This window comes from Pocillopora damicornis, chromosome 8 (genome assembly GCF_964200805.1).
Source record: "Pocillopora damicornis chromosome 8, jaPocDami1.2, whole genome shotgun sequence".
Classification (NCBI taxonomy): domain Eukaryota; kingdom Metazoa; phylum Cnidaria; class Anthozoa; order Scleractinia; family Pocilloporidae; genus Pocillopora; species Pocillopora damicornis.
Genome location: NC_142677.1, coordinates 11,889,713 through 11,910,366, shown reverse-complemented (window position 1 = coordinate 11,910,366; position 20,654 = coordinate 11,889,713). Strand labels below are relative to the sequence as shown.

Genomic DNA, 20,654 nt, shown 5'->3' with positions numbered 1-20,654 from the left:
CAATGGGGTGGGGAGTCACGCTTTGCTATGTCTGTCCCAAGCCTCTCTCATTGCTGCACTACTAAAGTCAAAATGGCGGTCATGCATGCTTGCTTTGAAGAAACTGCATTTGCATTTGAATCATTTCTCTCATGTGGTGTCGAACACCTGCTTAGTTACGAGAGCTTGACGACACTGTTGATTAGCTTAACAATGGAAGGGACACTCTCAGAGATTAACAATCAATTTCGTAGGCAAGTAAACAAAAGGGTCCTCAGAATCGTTCAAGGATGTCTGCGTGACAATGCAAAGCCACAACGAAAGTCGACAAGTTGTCTTAACTGTCAGTTCTGTGTACACAAGGCCGAGCTTAAAGAGATAAACGGCTTTATTATATGAACATCGCGTGGTTGAATGGGATAAATGCTGTGTACGAAAGAGCTGAAAAAGGCTACTCCTGAATTGAAGTTTATTTAGTTATTTTCATTTCAGTCATCTCAGTCTAATCAGTTATTGGTGTATTTTCAATGGATTCACGCGATTTTTCTGACGAGCTTCTGGAAATTTCAATACTCGAAACTAATAAGAATCTTTGCGGTCTGCTTGAAAAGTGTTTAAACATGATGATTTCGTGGATTTAACATGTCTTATCGCGGACGAGGATACAGTAACCAACATCAACAACGTCGAGCGTTGGCTAATGGCTTGAGACAAGCACCGCCTTTTCCAGCCGATAGCAACAGCGATCTGGAAGACAACGATCATGTCAGATTTCCAGAAATTGACAGAGATATCAGGGATAGAAAACCGCAAAAGAGAGATGGTAAACTTAACTACAATAGTCGCATTCCATTGCCAGCAAGGAGCAACGAAGGTGCAGCGAACGAGCTCACCGCAGGCGAGCCCAGAAACTTCAGAACACGAAATTTTAACTCATCAAATCCTGAATTTCCTAATAATTCTACCTCAGATCCAGCAGCTAGAGACCAGCGAAAAAGTAGAGTAAATGCTGTCAAGAAAATCACTTTCTATCGAAATGGGGACAAACATTTCAAAGGCGTCGAAATGGTTGTGACTAGGCAACGCTACCGATCTTTCGAGACTATTGTAGATGACCTTTCGAAGGCAATTCCACTTCCGTACGGAGTAAGAAATGTGTTCTCGCCAGGTGGAAGTGTGATTACAACTATCAACCAGCTAGAGGATGGAAGACATTATATCTGTTCTTCGGGAGACCAACTTATTAAAAATGTTAGCTACGGCGAAAAAATGAAGGATAAGCCTCGGTCGCTTGATGTGGAAAGCTTCTCTGGAGGATCTTCGCATTCTTCCTCTAGCAGGGATTCAAAGTTTGGCGGGAATTCCGACAGAAATCCGAAACCTCGCGTTATAACTATCGTGAGTGAGCGCGACAGAAACAAGAAATGCAAAATTTTGTTGAACACGAAAACCGTCAAAAGTTTTGATGCTGTTTTAAAGGACATTTCTGACATGTTGAAGTACTCTGTCAAGGAACTGCGCAATTTAGAAGGTATCAAGGTGAGGCTTAAGTTAATTTTCGTTTAGTCGGCAAGCTTCGCTGATTTCCTACGAAAACAAAATCATCACTGCCGCGTGAAAGATAGATTAACCGTTAAGAGTTACTCTTTTTCGTTCCGATTTAACGGAACTCTTGAGCGATTTTGATTTTCGTTTATTTTTAGGTCATGGGTAGAATTTTTTTTTCGAAATCACACAAAAAGGCTACGTGCAATAGGGAATTTAACCAAAATTATCCTAAACGTTGAAACCAGATCGGTCTAATTTCGTTGACAAATATTGTCTACAAGACTTAATAGCCACCTGTCTGCTTTTACACAATGCATCAAGCACCGTCCTCGAATAGATAGATAAATGGACATTAAATTGGGTAAATCAAATCATGCTCTCTCTTATCTTGCCATATTTTTCCAAATTATTTTTTAACTATTTGATGAAAGCAGTTAGTCGGTCAAGAACTGAGGCAGGCGGGCCTTTTGACATTATGGAATAGAGATGGCTGCTTATTATGAAATTACTAGTTTTTAATTATTAATAGCATTTGGTTGCTAGTTTTAATGCATGTTTTTTAGCACAAGTTTATTATTGATGTCTAGAAGATGAAGTGAATTTTGCAAAATTGATCTCTTACCTTGGAAAATTTTGATGATCTTTTGAAACATAATTATTATTGTTATAAGAGGATAATTTCTTGAGGGAGTGTAATTAAATTAAATGAATTTGCATAATTCACCCCTGGGAGAGCTGGTATACCAGTGCAAAGAAGGGAGATTGTAATCTTTAAAAAAAGATGTGTGGAAATGGATAAACATTTATTGGGAAAGGATTTCAAAACAAGCAGATGACTGCTGGAGTTCCACCAGCTACTTGATAACATGTTGCTGGTTACTCTAGTCAAAATAGTTACCTTTTGGCCCTTAACTCTTTAACTCCCAAGATCTGATTGTTAATTCTCCCCTCTAGCTGCCTGACATTTCCTTGTGAATTAGTTACGAGAACTTGGTGCTAGATCAAGGTAGCAGCTTCTACCTGATAAGTTTAAATATTCTCATTACCTGTTTGCTGAATAATGTATAGATATCATAGGAAGAAATTTAATGTTAATCACTTCTGGGACTAGACTATTGGCACTGCTTTGATGAAAATCCAGCTCTTTAATGGGCTGACAAACACTATCTGTATGGTCAAACATACCAATTAGTAGAAAGCTGTTTCTTCAAGCAAATCTCTTTGAGTATATTAGTGACACACTGGGCTGCACCTGAGACTCATTTTGTTCTCACCACATTTTGACCTAATCTATGATATACTTCTGAACAGATATATGGCACCATAGACTTTAATTGTTAAATAGGGTATTCTGTTTTCCAGGTAAAAAGTCTCTCACAGTTATATCGGGATGCTGATACATTTATTGCTAGTAGCACAGAACAAGGTTCTAAGAGAAACTTGTCTAATCCATCATCTAATAGTAGTAACCATTCAGGATCTCCACCTCAAAGAAATCGTTTTCAAAAGTCCAGGAAGAAACCAAGGGAAGAATCAACTGGTATGTGGCTCAATACCTTAACTGTAGGCTTCTTACATTTTTACTTAGATGCAGTGAAATAGTATTGAATGTAAAAGTTAGGTTTGGTCCGTTTCAATTTAGACTCCAAAGGGCATACATGCACTAGTGCAAGTCTTTCGGCATTTTGTCGCAGTTGAAAGGCATGTGAGATACTCTTAACCTTTTGACCTGTACAGGGCGTGAAATTAACTTTTTTTTCTGATAGCCACTTGGCTCCTAAATTCTTCAAAGTGGTAGCCAATTTTAAAAAAGTTGGTCGCCATTTTCAAAGACAAACAAAATCTTTCTTTACGCTGTCAGCGTTCTAGATAGACCCTCAAAAATTAAGTTAGGGAAAAGATCTTTAACGTGCTACAAAGTGGACACTAGGATGGATGAGAAACAACGTTCAGGCTCATCTAAATCCAAGATGGCATCTAGTTATCGATTGAGATGCATGTGCTACATTTTGGAAACAAACTTAACAAGGAAGTTTGCTGCGGATTTATCTTTGCAAATCTTTTTAATTCACTATATCTCTTGGTAAGGTTATGATGAAACGTTCTAGTCGCCAATTTGGCGACTAACTTTCAGGATTTGGTCACCAAAGTGAAAAATTTAGTCGCATTAGGTGCAATTTCATGCCCTGCTGTAGGAGTGACTAGTATCTTCTTTCTCCCTACAGTATCACCCCCTGAATCAATTATTAATGTCACAAGAAAAAATGAAATGATTACAAACTTAAGAATCCCTTGATTGTTGAACAAATTCTCCTTGTCGGCCCCACAGGAAATGTATAGAGAACATTAAGGTGAATATACATACAGGTACTTATGTTCAAGGGTAATAGGTAAAGAAGGGTCAACCTTTTCCACATGCTTTGCAAATGTTTTTCACCTGCATTTCACAAGGAAAATTTCATATGCATGTTAAATTTTCATGTGAAATAAGTGTGAAAAAAATGCAAAGATTGTGCCAAGAATTTACCACTAGGAGCATCTCAGTATAAGAAACACTTGTCCATTGATGTTGTAGTTTTGTGCAAAAAATGTGTAAATAATATACATACATACACACATACATACATACTTTATTCGTCCCAAATGGGCTTTTCAGAATAAAGAAATAATTAAAACTAGATACTAATAAATTAATGGGCTAATTAACCAGTAAATAAATAACATAATCAAATTAATTAATCAATTAATTAAATTAAAATAACAAAAGCAATTAAGTCTCTAAAAAGGTTTGAGGTAAGGCTTCTCTTCAGGCAAAGTTTGAAGTCCTTTAGTGTCAGTTTCAACTTAAGAGTAGAGGCTAATGAGTTCCAGAGGTGACTGTCCTGAAGTAGAGAGTTCTTTGCCCTGTGGTGGTTTTATACAAAGGAATATTTAGCATCTGGGAGTTCCTCATTGTACACTTAGTGATGGTAGCTCTTTGGATATACTTAGAAAATAAAGAGTCTAGAGCACACCCAGTCATGCATTTTAAGGCCATTATTGTATGGCAATAATGTAACTGCTGTCTTACATTTGATTCTCTCTTTTCAGTTAAAAGCCAAGTTGTGACCATAAAAGTAAAAGGACGTGTACATACTTATCATCACACATCAGATTTGGATAACTATACAATTGATGAGTCTCCAGTATCACCACCAGACTCCAAGCTGCAACTCTCTTGGGTGTATCTTTTCTATACTTAGACCATATATTACATTAACCCTTTAACCCCTCAGAGTGACCAAAATCTAATTCCTCCTTAAAATATCACCCCTGAATGAAATATTAAGGTCATGAGAATGAAGGAGTTGATCACCAACTAAAGAAGCCCATGATGGTAGAACAAATTCTCCTTGTCAGCACCATAGGAAATGTATAGGGAGCAGTGTGGAGAATATGCATACTGATGTTAGGGTGTAAAGGGTTAAAAGATGAAGTAACTTGGGACTAGTATAAAGATACCAGTGAATGTCCTCTAGGTTGGAATAAAAAATTGAATGAGACTATTACATTTTAGTTGGAGAATTCTCCTTTCAAGATAGACTCCCTCAAGGGTTAATGATATAACCTGTGACAAAGAATTATATGTGCTGCTATATGATCCTTGACATTTGATTTAGATATGGATACCATGGCAAAGACAGTTATAATAATTTACATATCTTACCATCTGGAGAAATACTTTATTTTGCTGCTACAATGGTGGTCATATATAACAAGTCAACAAACACTCAGCGGCATTACACTGGACATGCTGATGATATTAAATGGTATGCAATGTGCTGCAGGTTATACAGAAATCATGACATCTATTTTGAGCTTAAAATGATCACCTACAATTGATAGATATTATATTTCTAGAAAACTTAACACTTATTAACTCTGACTGGTTAACAATCTCTAATAGTGGTGAAAAGTTGGTCTGAAAAACAAAGATTAAATGAAAATTGAGGTAACAAATAGTCAGCACAGTTTGGTGCAGGCAGATGGTGGTTTGTTGGTTAGCAAGCAAAAGTAATTTTCAATGAAGTGTTAAAAGTAATCAGGGATTGTTTTGGGTTCGCTTTCCCTTCTCTGTGTTTGGTCTAGAAAACTTGCACCATTTTCCCTACAAACCAAATGCATAACTAAACCAATCACAACTAGAAGTAACTGATTAATATATCTATAAATTTCTTCTACCCAGCATGGCTGTTCATCCCAATCAGTGGTATATTGCAACAGGACAGGCATGTGGGCTATCAGTAGACCAAAATGAACTTGTAAGTTATAGCACTTTTAAAATGATTGAATGCTAATTAAAATTATCAGTAATTGTTGACAAAATGTTATTACTTGTCCTTAGATAATTTATCAGTCACTTTGCTCCGATCTTCAGCAGTTAGTTACTAGGATAAATGTAGATGGGTTTCCCAGTCAAGGAGAGGTATTGTGGATAAACAGCCAAGTTGTTTTCCTTTTTGCTGGCTTTTCTCCAACAAATTATTGGTTTTAAAGTAAAATGAAGTTAGAAATAGTTTTCATAAAAGTTAAAACCGCCAAGACATTTGTTATAAATATCTTTAATTTGCACAGAGTCATATCAGGATCTGGGATGCAGAGACACTAATCACATTAGCTGTTCTGGCCCTTCAAGAGTACAGTTTGAGTGTTTCCTCCTTAGCATTTTCTCTGCAGGTAATTTACTTTGTTTTCAGACTGTTATTCTGTCAGGCATGCAGTCACTGCCCCACAGGTAGCAGTTTACTTGTGTTCTAAATCATTTTTGCTAAGCACCAACAAATTAACAACTCTCTCCACTTGACTCTGATGATGACTGCTTAAAATCCACTCTGTGTCAACAACAACATTTGAACATTCTCACAGTAATCGAAAGCCAGGGTAGTTCCCCTATCAGTTGTGGAGGGGAAGTCATTTTCTTCGCCACAAATGTGTTCTCATCTGTGCTCATCATCTCTTTCAACTGCTTATCTGATTTTTTAATGAAAATTGAGTGAAATACTGGCAGGCATAAGGATGTTTTGCCAGGTAAGATGGTCAATGACACACAAAACTCAGCTTCTTACTTACTGGTTATTTTCAAATTGTTAACAGGATAATGGGAAACAACTGGCCTGTGTGGATTCACTGGATGATGAGCATCATCTCACTGTGTGGGAATGGGAAGAAAGAGCAATAACACAACAGAGCAAGGTGTGAAGACAGAATTAATTTTTGCTTGTACATCTTAAATTTCCTAGGGCATTGAAGAAAAATCAGAGTATCTGTAATTCCTGCCAGATCAACAAACTTAACTACAGAAAACTTGAGACCAAGTTAGGCCATTCATTTTGTCCATATGTTCAAACACTCTGCAAACTGTTAGACAGTGTAGAGTGGTCTAAAACAAGGTGATGACTGAACTCTTTGAACCCTAACAGTGACTATAGCATCTAATTTCTCCTTACAATATCAACCCTGAATCAAACATTGAGGTCACAAGAATTTAAGAAATGATCACCAACTAAAAAAGCTCTTAATTGTTGAGCAATTTAATGTTATTAGGGCCACCCCCACCACCAGGGAAATGTATAGATAACATTATGGAGAATTTGCATACTGATGCTAAGGTGTTAAGTATTGATGGGACTTAAAGAATTCCTTTTCTGGAAATTAGGGTCAGTCTAATGCTATTGTGGCAGTCGTCTTTGATCCTGATGACAGCAAGACTCTCGTCACTTGTGGAAAGGAGCATGTCTATTTCTGGAGACTTCACAACACAAGACTAGAGAGGAAAAGTGGCTATTTTGAGGTGAATTTATTGGTACTCATCCAACATGAACCTTGTATAGTGAACGCAAGGTTTCTTTTAGCTTGCAACTTGTAGTTTTAAATTCTAAGACTGATTTGAATAAGTATGTTATTTGGCCTGGCATGGTATATACCAGCTACTTAACCTTTTAACCTCTAAGAGTGACTAGCATCTAATTTCTCCTAACAATATCACCCCTGAATTACACATTAAGGTCCTGAGAATAAGGGAAATGATCACCAGCTAGAGAAGCTCTTGATTATTAAACAAATTCTCCTAGTTGACACCTTGGGAACTGTATAGAGAACAGTATGGAGAATATACAAACTGATGATAGGGCGTTAGGGGTTAAAACTCCAAAAATGTTTTTCTTCACCTTACTGTTGAATTTTTATCATGTTTACCATTACAGAAATATGAAATTCCCCAGTACTTTACATGCTTAGAGTTTTCACCCAGTGGAGACGTCATTACCGGTGACTCTAATGGTTCCATCACAGTTTGGGGAAAAGGTAACTTTTTATGAAAATAGTCCAGTGCATTATTTATTATTATTGCTATGAAGTTGAATCATCTTCTCATATAGAATTGTATAAAAGGACAAACTAAATTTGGGTCTTTTAATTTCATTGGATTTCAGTATCAAAGAAGATCAAGTTTGTTGTTAGAAATGCACATGAGGTAAGATTTGTTTCCTTAGACTATAAATTTTGTCACTTTGATAATTGAATTCACATAGAAATCCACCTTGCCTCATGCCCATCTCAGTAGCTGTGATATGACTATTTTTATTATTTTCTTTGATCTCTCCTTTCCATCTCATTCTCCTTACCTTTCCTTTTTCCCTTTCATCTGCTGTATCATACCACTAATTAGTTTCTTCCTGCCATCCTTATCCTCTCTCCCTTAGTTCCTAATCTTTTCACCATCAGTGTTCTTCTTCCCCCCTGTCTTCCTTCCTTCTCATTCAGCCCTCTGCCTTCCTTACTTCTCCCACTCCCTATCCTTCCCCCCTTACCCTCCCCTTCTCCTTCCTTTGTCATGTCTCCTTCCTCTCCATCCAATCTCTCCTCTCTGCTATCCAGATTGTCCATCTTCCATCTTCCCTCCCTGTGATTCTTTTTCAACTTTCTTTTCATTATTGATTCTATTTTTCTGTTCTCTTGTCCTTCTTTTCTTCCTTTTTATGTTGCTTCTTTTTCTTTCTGCTTCCGTCCAAGGAATCGTTTCCTTCATTCATCCATGAATAACAGTACTGTCAATACAAAAACTTAAGATCGTATTTTTCATTTTTATCTGCAGAAAAGTATTCTAAGTCTAAGGTTACTTGAAAATGGGACTCTGTTAAGTGGTGGCTTGGATGGCAGACTTGAAGCTTGGGATGCTAACAAATATTTTAATACACCACTACACGAAATTCAGGTGAGGAAAACACTTTCTATCCAACATGTTGTTCTTTCATAGGAAAAACTGTCATCACTAGAAGAGCATGTGGGGCTTATATTAAATGTTACTAGCTTAAAAATATTTTGGTGTTATTTCTCAGCTTGATAGCAATTTTGGGGGAATCTGTGCTATTGAACCATTGCATTCAGGCCATGGAGATGACATCAGTGTTATTCTTGGAGTGACAAGTAATGATGTTGTAGAGGGCTCTCTGAATACTACCTTTCATCCAATTGTTCAGGTATGAAACAAAACCCTTTTTAGGTATTACTGATTTGCCATTGATAAATCTCAGAAAAATGGAGACACTAGTATCAATATGCAGAATGTGTGGTCCCTTGAAATTGCTTTCCTTGTGCAATATTTGAGGTTTACATCTATATAGGAGCCAGTCTTTTTTCAAGTTGCTCTGCACAAATTCCTCAGGCTCTCTATTCATGCATTTCAAGCAGGTGATACTCTTGGCACTGATCACAGAAAAATTTCCCAGTGTACTAGATATAGCAGTTGTGAAAAACCAATAATTATCTAACTTGTCATTTATCAATTTGTGTAATGTACAGGCACTTTTCTTGTTTACCTTTTATAACAGTTTTAGACCAATCACACACAGCAAAAATAATTCATGGACTGCAATTGCAGAAGATCAAAAATACCATAATGGAGATTTTTTCATTTGCAATGCCTTGTTCATATGGAAAAGATCTAGAGCTTAACAACAGCTTTTATATCTTCATGTAGAGTCATAAGGATGAAGTTCACGCCTTAGCTGTACATCCTAATGAAACACAGTTTATCAGTGCATCTCTTGACCACACAGTCTCTTTGTGGGATGCTGAAACTCATCAGGTTATTTGGACGATCAGTGTGGAGGTAAGCTATTACAGTTTCTGCTTGAGCCATGTTTATTCCTTTAAGTAAGAGTTAGTAACTTTTGTTTGAACCTTTTCACTCCCTTTTCATTCTCCAAACTGTCTACCACACAATTCATATGATGTTATACTTACATTGTTTGGAGAATTTGGTATTGGATCAATTACTAATTTCCCAATTTGATATTTTTATTTATTCTCATCTCTTGTCTGCTTGGTATGGCATTGATACTGTAAGGAGAAATTCTGTCTCGGTCATTCAATACATGTTCTTGGGTAGGGCACTTGAATATCCCTGCTACTCTCTTTTCTCAGGAGTGAAAATGGGTATTAGTGCTCTTTTGATGAAAGCTGATGAAATGCAGGGCAGAAGAGGAGAAGGTGCAAAACTTGTGATGGACTAAAATCTCTCCTGAGGAATTAAACAAACTGTGCGTAGTGCTGTAGAACTAGGATAAGCACCAGATGAATAGGCCTTTCAGCTTGTGTTCAGATTAAACCTTTTTAATTACCTTTTTCCGACATGTGGACTATCGACAGTTGAAGATCTCAAGCACTGAATGAATTATTAATTTTGATCTTCTTTATTCTAGTTTCCTGTCAAATCAGCAGCTTTCTATTCCACTGGTGATGTGTTAGCTTTGGGAACAACTGTGGGAAGGTATAAGTTAGAGTAAAATTAGACTTTTTGGTTGTTATTTAGAAACTGCTTAATCACCAAATTTTCAACTTTTTCAGGTGGATTGTGGTGTCGTGTGAATCGGGTATGCACATTGCTTCATTCCAAGATGGAACAGACCCTCTACCTGATCTGGAATATGCTAAAGGTATGGTTACTTTTCACCTGACTAAAACATATCATGGCTGCACCAATCCATGTGAGTTTATTGCTTTAAACCTTTAGCTACCAGAAGTGATCAACATGTAACTTCTTCCTATAATATCCATATATTATCTAGTAAACAAGTAATGAGAATACTCAAACTTATCAGGTAGGAGTTGTTATCATGATCTAACACCAAATACTCATACAGTAGCAGATTTACAGGGATATGTGTAGCAGCTAGAGGAGAGAATTATCAATCAGGTCTTGGGAGGTAGAGGGTTAAGAACTTGATGTTTGGAGAAGTTTCTTAGTTTGTTTTGTGATAGAGGCTGGTTTAATTTCTAAGCTCTTTAACTAGGAATAGGATTGACTTAATTCTCTGCTCAGTAGTATTTTATGGACTAAGATAAATTTTCATGTAGCTAAAGTGTAATTAACTGAAAGCACTATTCTTAATCATCTTCAGTTGAACAACATTATTTCAATAACTCTTTTTGGATATGAAATGAGTGAGAAATGTGAGGTCATGGAACTTCAGTAATGATCCTGAATGATAAAACATGTTTAACTTAATAAATAAAAGTAAAACTGTTTGACTTTTTATCAGATGGAGAGCACATTGCTATTGCCTCTCAGGATGGCAATGTTTCTGTTCATGCAGTCTATGATGAGGGTACAACTTACAGGAGAGTTGGCACATGTTCGGTAAGTCCATACACACTCAAGTCAGATGTAATTTATCATCACCAACTGAGTTGATGATATAAATTGGCCACATAAAGAGTTTTGAAGCTGATATTTCAAGCTTTAGCCCTTCATCAGACCAACTGGTGAAGGGCAAGTTGACCAAAAAGATGTTCAAAATTTCAATTTGTAGTTAGCTGTAAATAATAGTTGTTATTTTCTGAAAGAAAAGCATTTGAATTTTATTGGGAAGAATCCAATCATCTCTCTCTCTCTCTCCCAACAGGGGCATAGCGAACCAATTATGTTTCTGGATTGGTCTCTTGATGGCTGCTTCCTTCAGAGTTTGTCTGTTGACTACGAACACATTGTTTGTAAGTGAATCAAGTTTATCTATAATATACACCTCACCTTTACCATGGTGGTGTAAACTCCCACCATGGTGTTTCAAACTTTTGCTGTGGCAATTAAAAATGTTTTTCTGTTCCTCCTCTTACCAATGCGAAAGTAAATGTTGCTCAGCATAAATCTTGTGGAATTAAAGAAACTTCATCTGCCAGTCCTTCCTAAAGTGACTGTCCAATAACCTTCATTCAATTGGATAAAGAAAATGAAAATAATATCTCTGAGGTAATATCAGCTCGACAGAATAACAAAGAAATTTACCATATACTCAGTTGGGAGAATTAACTTTATACCTCAGTTAATGTGCTTCTAATACTCTTTTTCAGGGGAGATTGGTGGATTTCTGAGAGAAGAGTCACAAGATGTTATCCGCGATATTGACTGGTCCACAAGAAATGTCATGTTAGGATATGATGTAGCAGGTATGAAATGGGGAAAGTGGGTGCTGGATGAAAAATGTGAAATTGTGAGAAAAATTTTACCATTTTCCTAGCCTTCGTATTAGACTACACAGATGGTAAGAACATGAGGTCTTAAGTCAAAGCCAATCCAATGTCTCATGTAAAGTTTATAACTTTGGAAAGGCAAAACGACAAAGATATTTATCAATAACATAGTTCAGTTTACTGCTCTGAAAATGTGAGAAAATGCTAGTACAAACCATTAATAAAGAGAATTATTGTAATGTACAAAGATCCAAGGGATGATACCTCTTTTAAATTTATGAAACTCTGCACCAATGGCTGGCAAATTTTTGACAGCTGTAGAGAATATTCTTTAACAGTTGAAACATTTTTTTCATGATAATTCCTATATCTTTCATCACTTACTTATGCAGGAGTGTGGCCTTCTCAACCAGATGATGGAAATTTAGTGAATAGTTCTGACATGTCATGGTCACGTGATATTTTTGCTGTAGGAGATGAGTTGGGATATATCCGTCTGTTTAGATTCCCATGTAGTCAACCAGGGGTGAGTGATAGGTCATTTATTGAAGTCTTTGTAACCGTAAAGTTTAACTAAGATGTTGAAGACTCCTTCAAGATGAGGATAAATTCAAAGTCTAGATCAAAATAAGACTTGGCGTATTTCTATATGTGTATTGTATTTTATCATGATGTTAGTATTTCTTTTTCCTTGAAATTATTATAATTTTTATGAATAAAAGTGAAATTGCTGTTATCTAGTTAACAGGTGGAGTAACTTTCAATGATTTCATGTGATTACCTGCTTAATTATAAGGGTAGTCCAAAAAAAGGCTGTGTTGGGGACAGTAATTGATGCTTGTACAACATTTTATTTCAACTACCGTAATTTCCGGTCGATTACCCGCACGGCCGATTACCCGCACCGGCCGATTATTGCATACGGCGGAAAAAAAAGTCAACGGATTACCCGCACCGGTGGATAACCCGCACGTTGTTATTCAACTTTTTCGGTGGCGAAAACGTGACATTAAGGCGATACATTTCAGGTTTTTCGATTCAGACATGTGCACAATTCTGTGTCAATATTAGCTTATACTTTACTCTCTCGCCTTCAGTCGGATCATGACGGTAGTGACAGCACGGCTATTTTCTCTTTGGCTGACAATCCACTCCTTCAAGGCATTTTCCAATGCGGGAAACTTTGCGATACCAGTCCGGCAAGTGCGCTGACGTTTTGGTAGTTTTGCCATGACTTTCTTTTTCTTTCGCCAGTAACGGATCATGGATTCATCAATTTCAAATTCTCTTGCTGCTGCTCTATTACCGATTTCATCGGCAAGAGTTATTACTCTAAGCTTATAATCAAACGTAAAACTGTGACGTGGGCGTTTCACAGCAGGCATTTTAACTTAATTGGTGACTCGTGGATACACTTATCGCGAATGATCGAGGTTTATAATTCTTATTCAGTCAGTTACCTTTTTATAGCATGTAGGAGCGTAATGAGCAATATCCATTGTTCATTTGTCGTTAAAATACTTTTTCAGCGCGAAATTAGTTAAGTTTCGCACCTATTATTTTCAACATTCTGGTGATGCATTTGGGATTTAAAATTACTGTCGGCAATTTCTCAAAAAAATCGATATCTCCTGTTCTACTGGGCCTAACAAGTCCCTTAAAACGGGAAAATTCTCTTTAGCTCAAGCTAGTGAAAACTGGAAATTTGTTACTGATGCGCCGGATATCCTTGGATTATTTTTGTCACCATCAAGGTTTTGTTTTCACGCGTGCCGATAAAAATTTGTTTGTCACGCAACTAATTATGCGTGAAATAAACTCGAGTTGGCATCATGTTTTCGTGCCGCTTTGTGGCACTTTTGATACAATAAAATTCATTTGAGAGGTGGAAACGCAGGTAGGTGAGAAATTTTTTCAATTCAACTTCCAGAAGAATTTAAAATTGTCACATAACCCGCACCTCCCTATTACCCGCAGTGGCGCGGATTTAATGCAAAATCAACAGATTACCCGCGGGTAATCGACCGGAAATTACGGTAATTGAAAATCAGTAGTTATCAAAAACCAGACTCAACACTTGACTTAAATGAAGACTTCTATCTAGTCACATGTTATTGAACTTTTAGTCCCTGTCACTGACAACCCCTTTTCAATACCATCTCACCTGGCCAATAGCACTTGTCAGTATTATTATTGTTCATTTATGATTATATTTTTTTGAAGGCTCACTATCACCAGTGGCGAGGTCATAGCTGTCCTGTCACACGGATGCTCTTCCTATCATCAGACACCTACCTCATAACAACTGGCAGTCGTGATTTCTGTATTCTTCAGTGGTCAGTAGAGGGAAAGGTTCCTGTCTTTCAGGAGGAGGAGGAGTATGGCATGGAAAACAACATGGTCCTGACTGGTGGGCGTCCAAAGGAAAGGCGAAGACTTTCAGACAATGAGAGCTACCATTCTGATTATAGTGCTGAAGAGCAAGAGAACAATGACTATAATAAACGCTATACTAATGCAGCAAGAGGCAAACAAGTAATAAGGCGGCAACAGCCCATTGAAGACAGGTATGCTGATGAGGAACCCCCCAATCAAATGCATCCAACAAGAAAGACACATCTCAGTCACCCAATGGATGATCCTAAACCTGGGGGAAGAAGTCCTAGACGCAATTTCCCAACCCAGAGCATTAGATCACAGCAAGGATCATATTCAGAGAAAATGACAAAAAATAAAGGTGTCAGTAATGCAAAGTGGAACCAACAATCTCCTGATTATCCTGAGGAAGAGTCTGCAGACCTGGAACAATATTCTGATGAAGAAAGCCCAAGACAGCATCAAGGACATGGTGGTAAGGGTGGGGGTAGAAGCCACCACCCAATGGCAAGAGGACAGGATAGAGATTGGGACAGAAGGCAGCGGAGGTAGCAGCAGAGTTACAAGACTAAAAAAGAAACTTTTTTGTATCACTGAAATGGGGGATGAAGACTAAGATTAGTAGTAAACATTAATTGCAAGAACTAAGAGGGACCTGTGTTCACTAAGCCTGATGGACACTTTCAGCCTACAGAAAAACAAACAAACAAACAAAAACCCAAGTTTGAGAAAATGAAAAGCAAATTGCTGGACATTGTTTGTCTACTGAGTTGCAGGCCACATGCCAGGAAAACTAAGGCAATTTAGGAGGGGTGGGGTGGGGGGAATGTACAGAAATTTACATCATTCAGTTTTTCCACTGAGCCTTTGAACTAAGGTTTTAATATTAAGGATGACTTTGAAAACATAATAGATAAGTTAATCAATTTATCAAAGTACTTTTGGCTTATTTAACTTAATATTGTCTTTACATGGCAAGGACTCCCCTAATATCAATGGCAAATGTGTTATTATCAGAGGTTATGGAATACACTCAACCTCATTGACAGCTTTGCAAGGCACAAAATATATTTCAAAATTTCTCACTCAAAATTTATTTAATTGTTTACCGGTATTGTAAGAACTTATTAAAATGCAAACAAAATCACTCCATTAATGTACATCTCCACCACATAGTACAAGTGGAACCCTGCTAACTCAAACTTAGTGAACTCAAACCCCCCAGTTACTCAAACAAGATCTAATTTCCTTCTACCTATTTTTTGGGTTATTTACTATCAGCTTACTCAAACCTGCACTAACTCAACCAATTTTTGTTCCCCCACTAACTCAAACAAGATCCAATCTCCTTGATCCCATTTTTCAGTCATTTCCTGTTAGCTTGAAATTCTGCTAACTCAAACAATTTTGTTTTCCTTGGGAGGTTCTACTGTATAATTTGTTGTAGATCCATCCCTGATAGGGATGGAAATATTTTGATATACATAGTAAGTAGAAGTTATTAGAATGAAAAAAAAGGTAATAACATGGAAGGGTAGAGAATTTCAATATGTTAATGTGAGAAGTATCCATTGTGAATAAACTTTTATTTAATATTTTATCAAAAGTAAAAGATTGCACAATTTACTAGAAAAGATATGGAAGGTTTATGATTGTGTAACATAATAATAACAAAGCCAAGAAAGTTTCAGCTGTTTATATTGAGCATTCTGCAGGAAAATTCTAATTTAAAATTTTTAAATCAACAGACCACAAAGTTCAATAAACATAATCTGAAAAATTGACTTGAAGTTTTTATTGTCCAATTCTTACAATTCCTAGTTTTTATTTACTTAACCCTTTAACTCCCAGAAGTGATTAACAAATAACTTCTCTATAAAATATCCAGACATTATTGAGCAAACAGGTAATGAGACTACTCAAACTTATCCAGTAGAAGTTGCTATCTTGATCTATCACCAAACTCTTGTAACCAATTTACCAGGGAATGAGTAGAAGCAAGAGGGGAGAATCAACAATCAGATCTTGGGAGTTAGTGGGTTAACTGAAGAACAGGATATGAAAGACAACAAGTTCTCCAAAATACTCATTACTGATACATCCTTATAATTTTATGTCCATCCAAGCAAATCTTCATTGTTATTAGTTAAAAAGTCCCAACAATCTGAAAAGGTGACATTTATCTCATGACTCCAACTCCTCAAGAGTACATTTCATTCCAGCCCCAATCATTTCTTTGAACAAATAAAAATATCCCCTCCGATTAATAAACAATTAAAAAATCTAACTGTCCAGTAATCTTACCAAGAATGTGATCAGTATAAAACCATTGTATTTGCATCAAACATTGCCAAAAAATGCCATTTGAAAATTGAATTTCATGAGTAATGAAATTGCTGCATTAAGGATAAACTGCCATTTGTCATTGTATATACATTGATTTTCTGATTGTTTGACCACAGTCTGAACTGAATGGCAGAGAAAACTGCAATAGTTGACAAGAAGAATGCCAAAACGGCTTGCCAGGGACGTGCACCAGCACGCTGTTCCTGAAGAAACTGCATAATTTTATCCCAGGAATCTTCTTGCTCTGACTTCCTCTGACGACTGACTTGGCGAACCAAGCGATTCCACAAGTAATCAACATCAACATTTCCAAGAGAGATGATTGGCAGCATTAAAAAGAAGAGTAACAGAAATGAATGCACATATTGAAAAACGGAAAGTGGATCAGTCTTCACAATCCACACATGCAACTCCAGGAAAAGACAGACTGTGCACAAAATTAGGTTCAGTGCAATCCAACCTGACGAAAATTCACGGAATATATGGTAGGCATCAAATGCTTCAGCCAAACGAGCTCTGCACAAATCAATATTGTCAATATTTTCTCTTAGAAACTTTGTTACCAGTTTGATTTCCGACTCATAGCTGCAACGCAGAAGGTACACTATGTAGCAAAATCCACCAAAATTAATGTAACCTTCTACAATGACAAAAAAGTGAAGAGGAACTAAGGTTGTTAGACTAGAAAGTGTTTCATTAGCAACCATGGGTGAGACCAGCTCTGGGTCAAAATATGGTGCTGTTATCTTCAGGCACTGGGTGCCCATCACAACAACACTTCCAAGAAAGAGGGCATAACCAGCAAACTGCTTATCCTTCATGTTGACAAATCTCATCCGGTGGACAAGGAACTCTACAGCCAATGCATTTGACCAGCTCCCCATGAATACACTTGGCCATGTGGAGTGGACAACAGAAACGAAACATATGAATGGTCCAATGTAGAGCAACAGCTTCATTCCAATCCAAGCAAGCACATGAACAATATCACAGCCAGAATTTGCATACCTTGCAATCAACAGCACAATGTTAGCCACTGTGATACCAGTTATAAGCAGGAGCCACATCAGTGAAAGAAATCCACTACCACAGTGGTTCAGAAATGATGAGCCTATTTCATTATCAGTGACAACAGTTGGCACACCCTTGTAATCCCAAGTCAGGCTGTCACACACCTTACACTGATTATCTGTGTAGTAGAGGGCAGTGTGTGTCTTTGACTTTGCACATCTGTTGCATAGTTTGGAATGAACCAGAAAACCTGAAGGGAGAAAGATAAATCAGATATAACACAACGGTATCAAAATGAACATGGAACCCATGACATGACTGACAAGGCATTCTGCTGTATTCAGAGCACACAAGAATGATTAATAATTCATATGTTCACCTTAAGTGTATAACTATGTTGGTAATAATCCCTTTAAGTCCCAAAAATGATTAACAAGCAGCTTCTCCCTCACTAATCTATATTATCCTGAAAACAAAGTGATTAGAATAGAAATATTTGACATTTGAAGGAAGCTTTTTTTTGAATAATATTACATTCTCTCAACTAATCTACAGGATGTTATTATTGAAGGTAATAGGAGAATTACTAGTCAGATGAATATTAACAAGTTAAGGAAACCAAATAACAGCTATTTTTTAAGAAACAGGAAACATAAACGTACAGCTCAAAAAAGTTAATTTCGTATGTTTAAATGGAATGACACTTATCAGGAAACATCTTTGGTATTTTATGCCAAACATCTGAGAACAGAAAAACTTGGCAAAAATAAAGTTTGAAGAATGCAATAGAATACTAATAGCATTAATTATAAAAACAAGAAATATTTCATAAATATTTCAAGAAGAAGGAAACTTAAACCTTACTATAGAAGGCTTTAAGTTGATTTAAAGATAAAAAGGGAAGTTATGCCTTTACCAGAATGATAAAGCCCCAATGTCTTCAAGTAGAACCACAATAATACTGGCCATCTTTCACCCACTTCAGTTGCTCTCAAAATGGGAACACTCACAGACTCACTACTGCCACGGTGAATATCCAAAGCGCTGGCCATCTAAACGATCGAAAATAAGTGGGAAAAAGATCAGCAAATAAAATTAAACGCATTGAAAAAAAAATTAAGACACTGAAAAAGAGATTAGGGAATTGCAACTTTATCAATAGGCCATAGGGTAAAAACAATTGTCAACCAGATTGAATCGGTTCTCTCAATTTTGCTCTGACTGGAACAGAAACTAATTTGCTTTTATTAGAACCTTTTCCTTTTTCCGGGCAAATTTATCATCCAGTCATTTATCTATTTTCAGAACATTGTCTCGCAGATTCCTGTACATAAATAGATTTAGAAGGGTGATCACGACCATTTCCTGTCACAAATTATTTTTTTTAATGTTGATTGTCCACCCAGGTAGATGGACTTGGAAATTTTATCACTAAATATGGGCACAAATTGACCCGTTTAATACTTCGCAAACGCAAATTGCTGCTTTGAAGAGACAAAAAACAGGATTCGACTTCATGCCGTAGAAACCTCATGTTGCTTTGACATAAAGTTCTGGAAGTTCGAAACCGCCCCCTCACCTCCCGTACGACACATAAGCACGCGAAAAACTCGAAGATCGCTAAGGCCTACAAATTCAACCGTATTGAAATGCGACGAAAGTAGATCTTATGCCTCGCTTTTTAAATTTGCAAAACAGTTTGAGCGAAAATGATTCAGTTTTTTGTACACACCGTTACGCAACCACGCAGCCTGAATTTAGTACATGGTCTCAAGTTTATTTCTCGTGACCTTTGAAGAAACATGAAGTACGTACGATCGCTAGGACCAGCGAGGCTGAAGGTGAACAAGCATTCGGTAAAATTTCCGCACAGCCCCATACTTCATTATGCATTCAGTTCTTGAATAGAGAAAACAATGACTAAAACAATACATTGCCATTGGGAAAACAGATTTGTTTTACAATAGTATGGGGCTGTGCGGAAATTTTACCAAGCATTCAACTCTAAAAGAGTCTTAACCAATAAAACGATCCTCGATCATTGCATCCACCACCAGCAATAAGCTTAGCTGACCTCACGTCGTTAAGGTGCACGTGAAATGTTTCGTTTAGACCTGAAAATTTTAAAAATAACTACTAACCTTTTTATCAGAGTTCACTGTTCCAGTCCATTCCGGCGAGGAAGACGTGGAGAAGATCGATTTATTTCGCATATTGCGACGAGAAGGTTTATTTACTACTATGCCAAGAAGCGGATCACTAAGAAGGGCAGGAGAAAAGGTGTACAGTTCCCTTTGAACTTATCTCCTTACATAACGTAACAACAATCGAGAGGCTTGTCAACGGTCGTGTTCTTTTGCCCATGAGAAAACAGCAATCGATCAGAATAAGCAATGACGTAATTTACGAATCACGCACCGAGTAGGGACCTCCAATTTCTTGAAAACTAAAAAGATGAGAATAAAGAGAACTTCATTTTTGCTGTTTCCAGTGGAAAAAAATGTCAAATGGAGAAAAATTGACTGGTGAAGCTTTATAGCTTGCAAAAGGAACTTCTAAGTTTTGATGCGTGTCAAGAAATTGATAAATTCTAGAATCGTTCAGATCCATCAAAGATCGAGGCACGTTCGCTGCTTTCCACTTGAAATAAAAAGGTCTGTCTGAGTTTCTTTTCCTAAATCGTCCCATGAAATAAATTATTCATAAGTGGGAGAAAAAGAGTCCAATTTTCCCTAGATGACTTACCAGATCTTCACTGAATATTCTATGTCAGAGAAATCCACTCTGGAAGCAAACTGAGGTCAGAGTTCAACAATTATATATTTGCTTTTTTCCACCGTCACACGAGAGTGATCCTGGCTTACGTACCTGCACGCATCCGCGCG

At 37.1% G+C, this 20,654-nt stretch overlaps 2 protein-coding genes across 2 annotated transcripts; one reads left to right on the top strand and one right to left on the bottom strand.

Annotated features, from left to right (window-relative positions):
• Positions 1-49: 49 nt before the first annotated feature.
• Positions 50-16,192, top strand: LOC113682562 (77 kDa echinoderm microtubule-associated protein). The gene is made up of 20 exons (XM_027199724.2): positions 50-1,518; positions 2,890-3,067; positions 4,618-4,750; positions 5,187-5,336; positions 5,753-5,828; positions 6,142-6,243; positions 6,661-6,759; positions 7,223-7,357; positions 7,770-7,869; positions 7,998-8,038; positions 8,660-8,779; positions 8,904-9,044; positions 9,545-9,676; positions 10,269-10,336; positions 10,414-10,502; positions 11,109-11,206; positions 11,472-11,559; positions 11,917-12,012; positions 12,429-12,562; positions 14,260-16,192. The coding sequence occupies exons 1-20, from the start codon at positions 622-624 to the stop codon at positions 14,962-14,964; spliced, it is 3,582 nt and encodes a 1,193-aa protein (XP_027055525.2). The 5' UTR covers positions 50-621; the 3' UTR covers positions 14,965-16,192.
• LOC113682564 (uncharacterized) lies at positions 16,193-20,652 on the bottom strand. The gene is made up of 4 exons (XM_027199725.2): positions 20,515-20,652; positions 19,911-20,215; positions 18,686-18,821; positions 16,193-18,019 (listed from the first exon to the last, which is right to left on the bottom strand). The coding sequence occupies exons 2-4, from the start codon at positions 19,980-19,982 to the stop codon at positions 16,791-16,793; spliced, it is 1,437 nt and encodes a 478-aa protein (XP_027055526.2). The 5' UTR covers positions 19,983-20,215; positions 20,515-20,652; the 3' UTR covers positions 16,193-16,790.
• Between the last annotated feature and the right edge of the window lie 2 nt (positions 20,653-20,654).